The sequence below is a fragment of the Montipora capricornis genome, chromosome 7 (assembly GCF_036669925.1).
Source record: "Montipora capricornis isolate CH-2021 chromosome 7, ASM3666992v2, whole genome shotgun sequence".
Taxonomy (NCBI): domain Eukaryota; kingdom Metazoa; phylum Cnidaria; class Anthozoa; order Scleractinia; family Acroporidae; genus Montipora; species Montipora capricornis.
This window is the reverse complement of record NC_090889.1, coordinates 27,986,307-28,001,393: the sequence shown is the minus strand read 5'-3', so window position 1 is coordinate 28,001,393 and position 15,087 is coordinate 27,986,307. Positions and strand designations below refer to the sequence as shown.

The 15,087-nt window shown below is 42.7% G+C and overlaps 1 protein-coding gene across 1 annotated transcript in view; it reads right to left on the bottom strand.

Annotated features, from left to right (window-relative positions):
• LOC138055832 (cilia- and flagella-associated protein 54-like) overlaps nt 1–15,087 on the bottom strand; it is a 67,692-nt gene that overhangs the window by 17,743 nt on the left and 34,862 nt on the right. The window contains 15 exon segments of the mRNA XM_068901702.1: nt 141–263; nt 2,136–2,222; nt 2,329–2,529; nt 2,659–2,725; nt 6,580–6,762; nt 7,425–7,512; nt 7,967–8,155; nt 8,481–8,854; nt 9,214–9,449; nt 11,935–12,195; nt 12,606–12,717; nt 13,314–13,523; nt 13,844–13,947; nt 14,699–14,766; nt 14,769–14,802. Coding sequence (XP_068757803.1) covers nt 141–263; nt 2,136–2,222; nt 2,329–2,529; nt 2,659–2,725; nt 6,580–6,762; nt 7,425–7,512; nt 7,967–8,155; nt 8,481–8,854; nt 9,214–9,449; nt 11,935–12,195; nt 12,606–12,717; nt 13,314–13,523; nt 13,844–13,947; nt 14,699–14,766; nt 14,769–14,802 — 2,337 coding nt within the window.

Below are 15,087 nucleotides of genomic sequence, written 5' to 3'. Positions count from 1 at the left end.
CGTCGAAGATGACGATAACCGTGAACACAATGATGATGATGGCAACAAAGATGACGTGAATAACGTTGATGGTGACGACGATGATGATAGGAAACGATGACGTCGGGTCACCGTCAATAAATGTGCTGAGAGGTTGTTACCGTTTTGCTGTTGACTGTTCTGAACCCGACATCAGAAATTTTTGGAAGCTTTTCACCCCGTAACAAGTCCATCAACACTCTTATCGCCTCAGACAGCATTCCAAGATCTGTTAGAACTCGCACCTGAAAGAGAAAGTATATTCTGTACGATTTTGTCTACTTTTGACAATAGAGAGCTTAAACAGCCGACGACAGATTGTCAATTTTCTCTCCAAACATTCACACTGGTTACGCCAATTTTATTCTCGGAAAGTTCGTACACCCTTACCAAGGATAAAGATTTGAAATAATCGCGAAATCGTTAGATAACACCAAGACATTATTTTTGGATAGCTAACTCGAAAGCATGGTCGTCATCCCTACTTTCTGTGAGCATGTTACTCTCAAATGGCGATATTCTAAGGAGGTTACCAGTGCCAAAACGTTGTAGAAGCTGTGCTCTACAGCCCTCACGATTTTTGTCACCTTGGTCTTGCATTTTCTCACTCGTGTTCTACCTTACCCAATGTCGGTGCGTGTGGAATACGTCACGCGAGGCAAATCTTAAACTAAGAGAAATGTAACATTCTTGGTCTACAACATTTTATGAAGATAGATATAATTTATGCAAAGTTAAAACCAAGCCAATTAGGATATTTGGGGGGAACTCCAGGGAGGTTTGCAGGGGCATTACCATGTGCTTTGGCTCTAGGGAGCAGGGGTGGCGTAGCGGTGAGAGCCGACTCGCCTCCCACCAATGTGGCCCAGCTTCGATTCCCGGTCCCGGCGTCATATGTGGGTTGAGTTTGTTGCTGGCTTTCTCCTTGCTCCGAGAGGTTTTTCTCCGGGTACTCCGGGTTTCCTCTCTCCTCAAAAACCAACACTGCCAAATTCCAATTCGATCCGGACTGCACGGACACATGTTTAACGACAAATTCCATTCCATTCCTAGTTGCTTTTTCGCCCGCCTGCTTTTCCATCCCTACCTCCTCTATTTTGGGTAAGTATACATAACACACACTGATTTTTCTCAGTGATGTGTTGACAGGTGCCAGGGAAGGGGATTGTGGCATGGTGACCTCGTTGTTGCTGAGGAGAGTACAGCCTTTTCTCTTGCTACCTTTACGGCACCTACCCTCCAATGATAAATTGTAGTGGTTTAGGAAACAATTAGCTGATCACGGAGTAAGGACAAAACGTCACTGAAAAAACACCAACCTGTTTGGTTAAGATGTAGTTAAAAATCTCGATTGCAAGTCGTAAACTGATAACAATAGACCATCTTCGTATTCTTAGTATTGAACTGGAACTATTGTAGCTTGCAATGGAGGCTAATGCGGGGGAATATATTTAAAAGTATTTGCATTTGAAAAGATTTCCCCGCATTAGCCTCCATTGCAAGCTAGTCAGACAGACAGACAGACAGACAGACAGCCTTTATTTTAGCACGATGATAATAAAAGCTATGCAGCTTATGGGGTCGTGCATAATACTAAACCTAAGAACAAAATCTGTTCATAATAAAGTAACAGAATCAAACTATCTAAAGTTAAATTATTGGTAAACTGTGACTAAAATATACATATATATATATACAACTTAAAAAGCTCTAAAATCCAATACTAAGAATACGAATATGGTCTAACTCTATTCAACCAATAGGAAGGGCATGATGACGCCATTTGACTACAAGTACCAAGTACTTCAGGTTTCGCTTGTCTCATGCTAATTAGAGCCAATGTTATTTTTACCCCGCTCGGAATGAAATTTTAAAAAGAAGAGAAAAACAAACTGAAGTCTGGTCGTGATAGTCAAATGAAGCCATCGTGAAAGTGGCCTTTTTATACGTTAATAGAAAGGACCGATTTCATTCACGTCCTCACGGGAATCTAAACTGCTAGACACCGTCAAACAACGTAACTGAACTTTCGCAACAGGGCTGATTCCACAACCCCCACCCACTTTAGCTTGAGGAGGAAAAAAGTCAGAAGGAAATAAGTTTTTATAAGCTCTTACCTTAAGAATCCTTACATCCACTGATCTTTGAAGATCACGAGAAACGTGCGTTGTGAAGTAAAGACACAAGGTAACCAGTGGGAGAACCTAAAAACAGCATCAAATCAATAATAATGCCAATATTGACAGCAACGTTGGCACGAACGTAAAAATAGTCAAGAACTGCTTGCGGAACGTAATTGAATTCACTCACTGTGAGAAGGTATCGAGCTCGAGCCAGTTCCTCAGTAATCCATCTCAAAGAAGCTACGACTGATCGCCCATTGCTCCTAAAGGCTTCTGATAGAAGGTCAATTCCAGGTATCAGTTCTTCCACTTCGCAACCATTTCCCACCTCGTACAACGCATAATCCTTGTCCGCTCCAGGGTGGGGTAGGGAAGAGCAGAATAAAGCCTGTAAGAAGCGGAAGTGAAAGTATACAGATTTGACTTGAACATGCAGTAAAGGCAGTTGTTTTTGTTTTGCTTTAAAAGACGCATAACTGTTTATGAAATGAAACCCCCAAAATGCCATCCTTCATACCTTGAAAAAAATAGCGGAAAGAAGACAACACTCCAAACGCAGACCAAGGTTAGATGTGTGAATATATCTGAAGCAACAAAAAAAGTTATGGTTTACTCGACAGTTGTTTCCAGAATTGGCTCAAAATAATTAAGTTCCTTCTCAAATTCGGACGCAATAGAGATTGGTTTCTGACAGCAGGTGTCGGGGGGGGGGGGGGGGGGGGGGTTGCCTTATTACTGGGTTGCCTATGGCAAACCAGTCGAGGTCTGCGTTGATTTCGTCGTTTTTTTATTTTTTTCCGTGTCGGTAAAAGTCTTGCCTGTCACTCCCCTGGTAAGTGGTGTCTTTTTGCATAGAGCCTTCTGCGCGTTTTTTCTTAGGATCGAGAGGGTAGTGGAACTGCGTAGATTTCTCTGGTGGACACAGTAGAATCATTAACTTAGCCTGCAATGGCGTCGAAAGTCATGTAACGCGAAGGGCGTTTTAGTGGATCCTTAAACAAAATATACCCTTATGGAGCTCAATAATGGAAAGTCAGTTGGATAAACTAGGCAGGAATCTCAAAAGCGACGAGTACTGGACTTCGACAACAATCTATCGCCCGTCGAGACGAAATCAAAGTGAGTTGTATTTACCAGAAGTACGTAATGGTAATTTGACACGATTGAGTTTCTTGTCTTCACGCACGCAATGAAATAGGAAGAGGTTTTCGCCTCTAAGAGCAAATATGTTGTTTGTTTCCATAAATTTTTCGCTGGAAAAGGATTCTGTGGTATTTTCTGCCTTTGTGAATTATAATATCATGTTGTGTATTGAATTTTCGAGCCTAAGGTTGAAATGTGATATGGGAGAAGTTTTTTAGTATTGCTCTGTAAGCTGGAAGGGTTCACAGGCCTGTTGGAAGCGTGCTTGAGTTTCAACAAAATGAGCCCCAAAATCAGTGAAGAATTGTGACGCAGTTGAATAATAAAGTAGCTGCTATTTCCAAAATGATGGAATTACCTGGTGATAAATAACGTCGTACGCGTCTTGGAGAGTAAATTTTGACTTTGCATAAACAAGACTTGGGCGATTGTGATCTTTGTTTTGACTTACAGAAAAAGAACAGAAACAGAAAAAGAAACTTACAAAAACCCGATATCTTGCCATCATTTGACACAGATACTTCACTGTTTGGCGAGTAAACATGCCGCGGTAACTTCATCACGGCGCCCGCTGAATTCCGGCGATGTCACTTTCGATTTTGCGATTTATTTGTGCAGCCAAAACGTACAATAACAAAATTGAACGTTGCAAAAATCCCCCAAAATGTTTGTCGCTGATCGTAACTTTTTATATTCTATATTCACGGTTCAAAATAAATGTTGTTTTCATGTCGTAAATATGTTATTCTCGAGCGATCGTCCTGGAAACTTCCTTCTGCTCTTTCTAAAAACTTTGTGTCAATGTTTATTTACTTTTGCATCAATATTTGTTTTTGCATAAAGCAAGCTAACAAAATCTGTACCTTGCTGAGTTCGCATTTGTTAGCGTTAATAGAATTTTCGGTCCGATGCTTCTGTTTTATGAGGGGTATATATTAATTTGGTCTCCCATCCAAACACTAACCCCGCCCAACAGGGATTAACTTCAGTGAAACTTCGGTATTACAAAGCTGTCAGATGATCAGAGGGCACGCTTAAACCTTTGGTCAAAAGAAGTTTCAACCTCGTTCCCAGGGTCTCTCTTCTCTGCCTCCATTGTCGTTGAGAGAAGACCCTGGTTCACGCTGGTCACGTGTCTCCCAGAATCTGGGAGGTTGGCGAAATGTGTGTTAGGGGATGGGTGGCAATGTAGGCTTTGTTGACATTGCAAAGAAGGGAATCAGCACGCAATTGATTTTGTGGCCAGATAACCATTGACAAAACGTTTGACAGCAGTATTTTATGTACTACACATATGGAACCCGATGTGAAAGAAAAAAAGTTGTGGTCAAATCGATCAGACGCCACAGAAAATATCCTCACGTTATTCAAGTTTTCTTCCGTGTGAAGGTCCGGATCAACGAAGAATGCTAATAGTTTGCGACAATTTTAAAGGAAAGAAGATGTTTTCGTGCAAGAAAACAAGCGAAACGGTTATCCATGGAAAACAAACATGTTCAGCGATCAGCCGGTGTGTTGTTATTTAAGTTCTCGAGTCACATATCGACCTCAAATCCATCAAATCAAACTGTATTAGCATGTGCAGGTATTTCATTTTGTTCTTTGATTTTCGTTTTTCTTTCGAAAGTTAAACAACGTGGTTGCTAAGGTCGCAATCTTGTACAGCGAGTTGACAGTTTGACTTATGATATTTATATTTCAACAACTTCGTGTAAATTGTCGATGTCGTTAAGATTTTTTTTACCACTGCACCGCGCTTTAATAGCGTGTATATTTTTAGTCGCAGTAAAATAAAAGAGACATTTTTATCAAGCAAACGTAGTGTTTGGTGTATTCTTTTATGTTAGTGTTTGTTCTGAAGAAGCAACTTTGGCTACTAACGAAATTATTTTTTTTAAAGCGAACGTCAATCGCCGCTCGACATTGAAGTCGTCTTTTCGATCACAAAAGCTCTTGCTTTTAGTTTGACCGCTTTTGTGGGAATTCATCTCCTGTGGGAATATAACTTCAGCTCTTTTGACCTTTTTATTTTAGAAATGCCTTGTTAAACGAATATTTTTTCGCCCAGGTGCGGTTGCGGGATCAAAATATAACGAAAACACTACCCTAGTGGAAAAATGTTTGTCGACGAGTGCCACGTGACCAGCGTGAACCAGGGTCTTCTCTCAACGACAATGGAGGCAGAGAAGAGAGACCATGGGAACGAGGTTGAAGAAGTTTATCAACACGTCAGCCCAGAAGCCAGTGTTTCTCACTTCCCATTTATTTTCTTCAATCTTTCTGGGTTCAGTACTTTGCTAGTAACCACATGTCTTCTCAGACTATTTACCCAAGACTTCTACCATGGCACTACAATGATAGACGATACCAAAACAATATCGTGCACTGTTAGAGCTACATATTACGCAAGGACAGGTCTGTTTCGTCGTACGAACGTGTGAGGACCTGTGAGCCAAAGGGCCTCGTCTGGTATGACTTCTTAATGACCCCCCCAACTTGAAAAAAATTGTTTGGAACGGTGCACGTACCACAGGCAACCCAGTGTACCCTCACGGAGGGTCTAGTTACTATGGTTTTGCTTAGCAATCAGTAGCCAGTTGTGAATTGATCGCGTACGTTTTCCTGCGGCTATATACCCTGGCTTCGAATCCTGATTGGATCATTTGATTGTCTTCGTTTGTTGCGATTGGCCAGAGAATTAACTTTTTTGGGTTCATGATATTACAACTGCAGGTTTTTCCGCTGTTAACTCGGGTGAGCCTTTTTGATGTGCTATGCCAGAGGCAATTTCCACGATACTACATACATATCGAATACTGCAGCATGACGTCGACGACTCGACCTTTGAAAGACGTCACAAAGAGACCCGTTAATCCTTCAAGTATCTTTGTTATCGGGTGAAGCTATATCGAAGGCGTTGATCGAGGATCGAGCACACACGTTTATGGGACAGCGGTCGAAGAGTGTAGCACGTCTTGTAAAGCTACATGTTTTACCAATAGAGAAACAAACCTAAACATTCACTAACCCTAACCTTAGGCCTAAAAACTCTTGTTTAGGTCTAATTAGGTCTAAGGCTAACTTTAATGAAGGTTTGTTTCTGCATTGGTAAAATATGTAGCTTACAAGACGTGCTACACTCTTCGACCGCTGTCCCATATACGCGTGTGCTCGATCCTCGATCAACGCCTCCGGTATAGCTTCACCCTTTATTATTCGGAAAAGGGTTAGAGGGACATTTGTGACCTCTATATAAATTAATGTGAATCTCATTCGAAAACACTCAGATACTTACTGCGCAATGTCAGCGGCTAACACGCCCCCCAGCAAACATCCCCACAATCCACATCTCTGAAGCAACACAGCAGCAGGTCTTATTGACGGGTCAGATGATGACGTCAGATCTCGCCACGTCTTGAGAGAGTTTGATGCGCTGAGGATCGTATCCAGTGACTCTGCCCACCATTTGTAAGCAGCCCTGTGATATAGATTGAAAGAGTTCGTATAGGTCTAGCCAGCTCTAGTATTTGCAATATGTTTTACGAGACATCTTGTTTGTCTCTTTCTACTGGGCAAACCAGAGGAAAGGAGCACGAACAGGACTCGAGGTCCTATGCGAGGTGCTCCACCCTACCCTATCCAGACCAGAAAGACCAGACCACATCACCGGGAACTACATGCCCTACTCTTTACGACAAGTGTGCGGGTTCTTTTACGTCCCACAGGATTATGAACATTGAAGGGTTGTGAGACGGGACCTCCGGCTTATCGTCTTTATCCGAGAAGACTAGAGAGTCTAACCATTTGCAGATGTAATTACAAAGGCAGCACTTTATCCTCAGTTATTTAAAGACCCTGAGTGCTGGTCCGGCCGGAGTTGAACTCACGACCTCCCACGTAACAGCCCGGTGCTCAACCAACTGAGCCACCGGTGCGCGGTTATGATAACAAACGGATTAACAGATACAATGGGAAGAATCTGGAGCCAACTGATAACAAAAATGGAGGATGATACCTTTGCAGATGTCCCATGTGGACCTCTTTTACAGAAACGTTGAGAAGCAATAAGCGAGCTTCCCGTGAAATTTAACTTTAAACATGACGATCAACAATTGCACAAAAAATGGTTTGGTACGAAACCTGATGTTTCCACTGTGAAACATGATGTTGCCCAGTTCGTGCATGGCTTGCGCAGCAAGACTTTTCTGTTTGCGAAACTGCAACATTTCTAGAAAAAAAAGAAGCAAATTAGATGGTCAAAAGTACAATCACGACGGGATCTCGAGAATAACAGCGATCGATCAGGCGCAGGTGCAACGTTCCAGCATCGTTCATACGTGATTTCCCGCGCTTGATAAGGTAAAGGTTAGCGTTATTTATAGGTTAGGGTAAAATGCTGCAGTTTATTCTCGCTTGAGGAGCATTCGGGGGACACTTTGTGAGTTAGTTGTCTGTATTCGGAGACACGAGTGATGTTGAAGTTGAGCAGAAAAGCAAGGGAACACTTTGTGACGCTTATTTAAATCGACGTGCATCTATTTAGGGTCAATCCTGAACACATCTCCAGGCATCGGCACATATTTTCTTGCGTTGGCAAAACTGAAAGGCTGTAAGATATTCGTCTAACGGTACTCTCTTGGGGTTCATAAGTTAACTTTGTCACAACAGTAGTACCGTCTTACCGACGGTCTTGTCATAGGAGGCAACAACCACAGCAAGTTGAGAGGGTTGGAGAGTGAACGTTTGTACGTCATTTATGGTACCAAAAGCTTCCTTTGACAAGTCTAACGGCACGTCTGTGGGAGGCTTCGCTTGTCTCGGCAAGAATCCAACCCGCGACGACCCGCGGGCCACACGAGTACTCGAACTTCCTGCATGGGATAATAAACAATTCACAATTAGGTTTGGTTAACGAACTTCTACGCTTGGCCAATGGGATCTCCTTTAAATGCATGTTATACTGTAACAACGTCATTTCCTACAAAAGTTAATGTGATAAGCTAGTCCCTCCCTATTTACGCAGCAAATTACCCCAAGACAGCATGCTTGATAAATGTCGCCAATTACCTAGCAGGGAACATGTTACGAATTTCGATTTGTCATTTTATAGCTTCCTTCTTTTGTAATTGCCAGAATAACATAATTCGTGACGGAGACACTTATCTTGATGAAATGCCGCCTGCCCAGTTCTCTCACCTTCCTGTTGGCCAGCGAGATAACACAGCAAAAGCTGTCGACTATGTTCCAGTGATCGTGCCGTGTGGTGCTTAAATTCAAGGGCCTGGTGCAGCAGCTGCAAACTGTCATTGATGTTGATGGGAACTGACACGAGTCTGAGAGCATCATCGCTGCCGCTGTACACATTATGACCCTGAGGATCTATATGCACCGCAGGCTCAATCGACATATATTCAACGGGCCGAATGTAAAATTCTTCAGCGATTCCGGTTTCCTTGGAGACAGTAATGAGAGGCTGACTTCGGGACGGACCCCCATGTGCCTCCAATTGTTCATGAAGTTTCCGTTGTGCCACTATCAGTAACGGCAAGACCGTCTCAGCATAACGACTTCTGTGAAAGGAAAGAAAAGATGCATAATTATAAACTGTGTTAAAAAGGGTTTTTACTCTAAGTAATCTTGTGCTTTGTTTATTGTGCAAGTTTTTCAATGTTGTTTCAGTTTCACGCGAGACTTAAAACCATGGAAGGTTCTATTTACAAAACTCTTGAATGCCAGGATCAACATGCTTGAAAAAAATGTCTTGGACGATTTCGGAAAGGTTCAATTAAAACGCATTTAGGAAGTTGGACAGTTCTCTCACGTTTTCTTCGTTGTGCATTACGGCTTTCAGCCGTTTGGGAATGTTCTTCCCTTACTATTCTAGAAGTGCATTGTGCAACTTCAGAGTAAATCCATTAATTTTTCTCACCTTGTCAACGCATTAAATCTTAGGATGATGCTGACAGTCCTCTCCCATTTACACTCATAAAATAGCATTTCCACAGCGCACAAAATAAACCTCTTAATCCAGCGAGTATCAGCTGCACTCGTGTTGTCCAACGGTGCTTCAAACAACAGACTCGCCCCACCCCTCTCGTCTTCCACTCCTCCCATGATACTTTGCTTTTCAGATACGAACAAGTCTCCCTTTTTCAACTTGTCTGGCTGAAAAAGAGGATGAAGCACAGTCAATTTACGAAGTCAATGCTGTAGGTGTACGATAAAACATGAACTAATAGTTGGTCTGCAACCAATCATTTGAGACATAGATGCTGGGTGGATGAACAAAAGGAGTTGGCCTCGGTTGTTCAAAAGGTGGATAACGCTATCCACCGGATAAATCATTATCCAGCGGATAAACATGAGGAAAACCAATTGAGTTATCCAGTGGATAGTGATTTATCCCGCGGATAGCGCTATCCACCCTTCGAACAACTGGGGCCTGGGGCCTGTTTTTCGAAAGTCCCGAAAACTTTTCGGGCCCGAAAAACCATTTGTGAAACTGCCAACCGCTTGTTTTGGAAATCCGATCTTTTGACATGTTTTCAAGATAACAAAAAGAAAAATAACTGTGAAGTTCGACGACTTAAAACCTCTCCGTTCTTGAGATACAAAGGGAATTGTGACACCCGAAAATGGCCCGTAAAGTTTCGGGACTTTCGAGAAACGGGCCCCTGGTCTTCAGCAGATAGACGTGACTGATTATACATCAGTCATCTCCGAGTGGCAATGCGGTTAGAGCCGGTTGGTGCGTTTTAAGATCAAAACTCTCCAATCAACAACATTCCAAGCGAGGATCCAAACGTGCTATCAGTAATCGACAGACAATGAAAGTGGACTATCTGTGTTCTTTTATTTAGCGCTGCAGCCCTATTTACGGAGGAATTGATTCGAATATTGGTTCTCAGAGAAGAGCAATTCACTCACAACACCAAGTTCGGGAGCAGCTTACGTAGCAAGCGCTAAGAGGGGAGGGGAGGGAAAGACGGAGACAGCGTGAGTGGAGTCCCCTCCTGAATCTCAGCACTCAGTCTCTGCCTCCCTCTTTCCCTCGCCTTTAGCGCTTGCTGCGCAGGCTAGTCGGGGAGTTGAGTTCGAATCACATTTGGGGAATGTGAGTGTGAGTGCTTTCATGTTACTTCGCCAACCCTGTTAAGCTATTTTACACTCGGCTATTAAGGTGGCTCAAAACAGTTTCAGCACATTTAATAAACTGTGCTAATTGGAACGATTGAATCTACCCAACTGTTTCACGTAACGGCAATGTTATCGTACCATATGAATTTGACAAGTTGCACTCATTGATGTGACGTAACAATTCACCATGGCTAAACAACAGCCATGTAAAAACATCCTATATTTTGTCTTTAAACGTTTACATCTCAAAACCAAACTCAGTGACTCCCCATTTCTATTTCTGGAAAGTGACAAGAAGGCCAAGATAAAACACTTTGAAAAGTTAAAAAAAAAATTCTCTGGAGCGGATTCATAGCCACCTTCAAAATTGGAAAATTTTAAGGAGGCTCTAAATCTGCTTTACTGATTTTTTTTCACTTTGCGGGGAGTTTTATCTTAGTAGGAGGCAGTGTGGCCCAGTGGTTAGGGCGCTTGCCTTGAGATCCGGAGATCCCGGGTTCAAGACCCGCTCTGACCACTCGTTGAATTTGATCCTGGTAGTCCCTGGTTCAACTTCCCAGCTGCACTTGTAAATAGAAAACTGGTTCGCCTCCGGCCAGTTGGGATTCTTAACAGTTGTTGTTGTTCTGTTCCGTCGTTTCGTTGTGTTTCATTGGCCCTGAAAAGTCCTTATGGGGAGCGGTCTATAGGGCACTTTTAGGTGGCTCGTTTCTTGCCGTGGTAGCGTATTACGTCATATTAATGAATTCATCTTGTCAAGCAGTTAGTGGAGTTTGGTACCATAACATCGCCGTTACATGAAACAGAGTTGAAGGGTTATTCCTTTGAAAAGAACATTCTCTCCAAATTATTAAAACTCGTTTGAGCAACTTTAATTGTTATATAGCTGAAAAATTTCCCCCCACCAGGGCGCGCTCTCATTGGTTACTTCGAGGTCATATGACATCTAAGAATAAACCTGTTTTCCACCACAAGTCTCTGAGCGGGCAACAATGCAAAATCTATGACGTCAGAGGGTAAGAGTGCACTGTTACCCGCGAATTTTCACTGACGACCGCCGTTACTGTTGCCGTTGCACGTATTTCCTTTTGTGCTATTAAACAAATCACTTAATGACTGGTCCCTCGGGAAACAGTTCATTTTGTTTCCTTCGAATTTCAACGTTTCCCTCGGCTGCGCCTCGGGGAAACATTGAGATTCTCGGGAAACAAAATGAACTGTGTCCCTCGGGATCAGTCATTAAGTGTTTAATGTTGTTGCTTTATCTAACGACTTCAGCACAGACAGGGGCTGATGAAGCAGCTCCCGTAACGTATAATGTGATTGGCTCGCTACCCTAGCCAAAAACAAGGCTAAACAATTGAAACAATGACGTAGACTTAAAAACAATAGAAGCTGCTTACAATACCAAACAAGAGCAGGTACCGCTGCAGAAAGGGGCACGAAAAAAACGCCATCTTCATAACAAAATGACGATTGTAAGATGTGCTGCACCGAAGCAAGCGGTCTTTACCTTAAAATTTTGATTCGTTTCAGCCTTAATTTGCTCCTGTATATGCACCATCATGTCCAACAGACTGTCGGCTCCAAAATAAAACTTTTGCCATAAAACCTTCCTCAACACATCGATATCAGTAGCGGCCTCGGCGAGGGGGTCATCAGACAGGTGGAGCGTCCCCGCCACTACACGCATCAATAGGGTCTGAGTTATGTTCCACAGGTCTCAACAAGCGTTCTGGAGCATGGTCCAAAATTTGCCACGATATGTCAGCACCTTAGCAAAAAGGACACAAAAGGGTTTCATCGGCAGACTTGAAAGTGACATTAAGTTGCAAAATGCACTTAATACAACCACAGGAAAGTACGGCTTAGTAGCTTTCATTTGACTTTCAAAACATTAACGTTTCACCCACAGGTTCTAAAGATGAAAACGCTTTGTACAGCATACAGTAAGAACATAAGAAAAAACTGGTATAGTCGGAAACAAGGTGGTGACTGACGAATTCATGCTCTCCCTAAAAGATTTCAATCATGCAGACTGAGACGTTAAAACACACTTTAATGTAAAGGAAAATAAAGCCGAAGGACATAGGGAAAACTGTGGTTCTCAAGGAAGGGTCTAGAAGTATATAATGATTGCGAAATGAATTCGATTATTTTATGGCAAAGGTCGTGGGTACGTACAATGGTTCGTGATAAATTATCCAATGCTGAGAGCAGGAAGAACATTGGCGATTTACTCGTTGCAGAGCCCTCTTTATCACTGACAGTGAAGCCTGTTACTCTGCTGCCGGATCTATGCAAAGAAAAGAGCGGAAGTGCAAACTGAGTAAGAAGTTGAAGAGGGAGTCAAACGTCAAATATCCAGTCATTTTTGTTAAGTCGAGGATGAAGAACGAATTACTCTATAGTGTTTAGTGCTAGCTCTCTATATACTCTTGTTTGTTGGTTGTTTGTTATATATTTGTTTGAGCAAGTTGACGTTTTGGCAGCTATTCAGCAGATGTGGACCTGCTATACCCACCCACCCATACACTCACAAAGGACAGCCACAACACCGCGGACTCCATCCCCTACCTCGGTAGTTTAAAGGTTGGTTAGTTCGAGTGCGGGACGCACGGATTGATGACCTGGGGCAGGTTCCTGAAAGGTGTAATAACTCTATTCCAGGGATAAATATGCCTTATTCCAGCACATTTATTCCTGGAATAGAGTTATTACACCTTTCAGGAACCGGCCCCTGATCAATGGAGGTTGACTGTTTTCATGTCTCCAGTGGGGTCAATCATTTATCAAGTCAGTCGGGTTAGTGGTCAATCACTTAAATAGTGCCTTCACCGTACAAATTGTGTAACTACGGGAAGGGCTGCTTAAACGACGCACAAGACTTACCTCACAGCCTCCCCCTGGGATCCTGCTGGTGCGCCTCTTTGATTTCCACGTGACCCAACTGGGGCAATCTGGGCGAATGGCTTCTCCGGAGCTGATCCACTGAATCCCATAGGGGGATCGGGTGAAACTCTTCCTGAAGCACCAGCCCACGACTTTATCAATGTCCCCGCAGTAGCGTAGCCAAACCAATCAGGATCCATAAGGGAAGGCCTGAAGAAAAAGAAAGATCCAGAAAACTTTATCGCTTGCTAATAACAAAGTGCATCGGAATATAACAAAGTGCGTAACAAAGGGCATCTGAACGAGTAATCGAAAGGTCGTCGTAGGTTGGACTATCCCCGAGTCACCATCTCCCACGAGTCTCCAATAGCTTAATTAGTGGCAGAGAGCATCCGAACTAGTAGTAATTGGAAGGTCGTCGTAGGTTCGACCCGGATCTTTCCGAGAATCCCCGAGTTGCCATCGATAACTGAAAAGGTCCATTTCTTCATCAAAGTGAAATTTACATTTATGTGGTTGTAGGCACAAACCTGTATAAGGGGTTTTCTGAATCTCCAGAGTCTCCTGAACGTGGTACACCTTCCATTTTGTCAAGAAATAGGTCGAAGTTGGCACTAGCCAAGAGAATTCCCATCTAAAAATATAAGTGACACAACAGTCAGACCTTTTAGAGAGAGTATGGAAAGAAAAGAAATTGTGCAATAGGCTTCTCTCTCTCTCTTTGAAAAGATATAGTTGTAGATACTAGTGTTTACGATTACAACAGTAACTTACAATACCATACACGCAACAAAAACGAATGTACTTTCCCAAACTATCAAAATTGGAATATTTTGTCGAAGTGACACAGTGGCAGTATATCTTTCATTTTCTATCTTCCCGATAGCTGACAAGGGTTAGACTTGTCTATGGCATTTCTTCGTTTAGGCGTTAAAGATCTCTCACCACACCTGTTCGCATCTGCTTTAGGCCAAGAGTGGCTCACTTGATGTCTGCGGCTATTGTCTTTAGAACGGTTTTCAATTGTGTCGAAAGTAATTTGCGAATTGCTTTGGTTTATGATTACTTCACTCAGTGATTGGTTAAAAGTTCTCGCGCCACTTTTTCAACCAATCAGAAGTGAAACCAAAACCTATAGTGGCCCGCGCGTGCACATTTTCCCGCGCTTTGTGTCGGCTATGTGTAATTACTTCGAGTTTTGATTGGTTTACTGGATTGTCTCCGTCCTTTTTGATTGGCCAAAGTAATTACTTTGGTTTGGTTTTACGACACCCGATTGAAACTTGCCCTAGCCAGAGTAATTACTGATTTATTGTTTTAATGCACTCAGTTGAAACCAGCTCTTTTGTGAGATATAACACCGATCACAATAAACAAGTGACAACCTGAGCTCTCCAAGGCAGCTCTTCGTAACTGACAGCTCGTAATTTCTTTTTTCTCTGCGAGGATCTTAGTACTCCGGCAGCACATTCTGGAGACGTTCAATGGCCTTAAAATACGGAAAATAAAAAAAAAGAAAGTAATGTCCTATTAACATCTCACGCCCAAGCCTGTCTCCAAGCGGCTAAGCGAATACACTTAGTTTCTAAAAAAAAACTGCGGTGCTGCGTCGATGGATGTTTGAGACACGAAAATATGGTAGCATCTTTGCTGCAAAAAGTAAAAGAAAAAACGTAGTGTGACCGAAAAGCTGACATTTCAACGGTCAGCCCTTCTTCCCAGCCTGTTTGCTCTTACTAATGGCTAATACCAGTTTTATCAACTTAGTTGATAC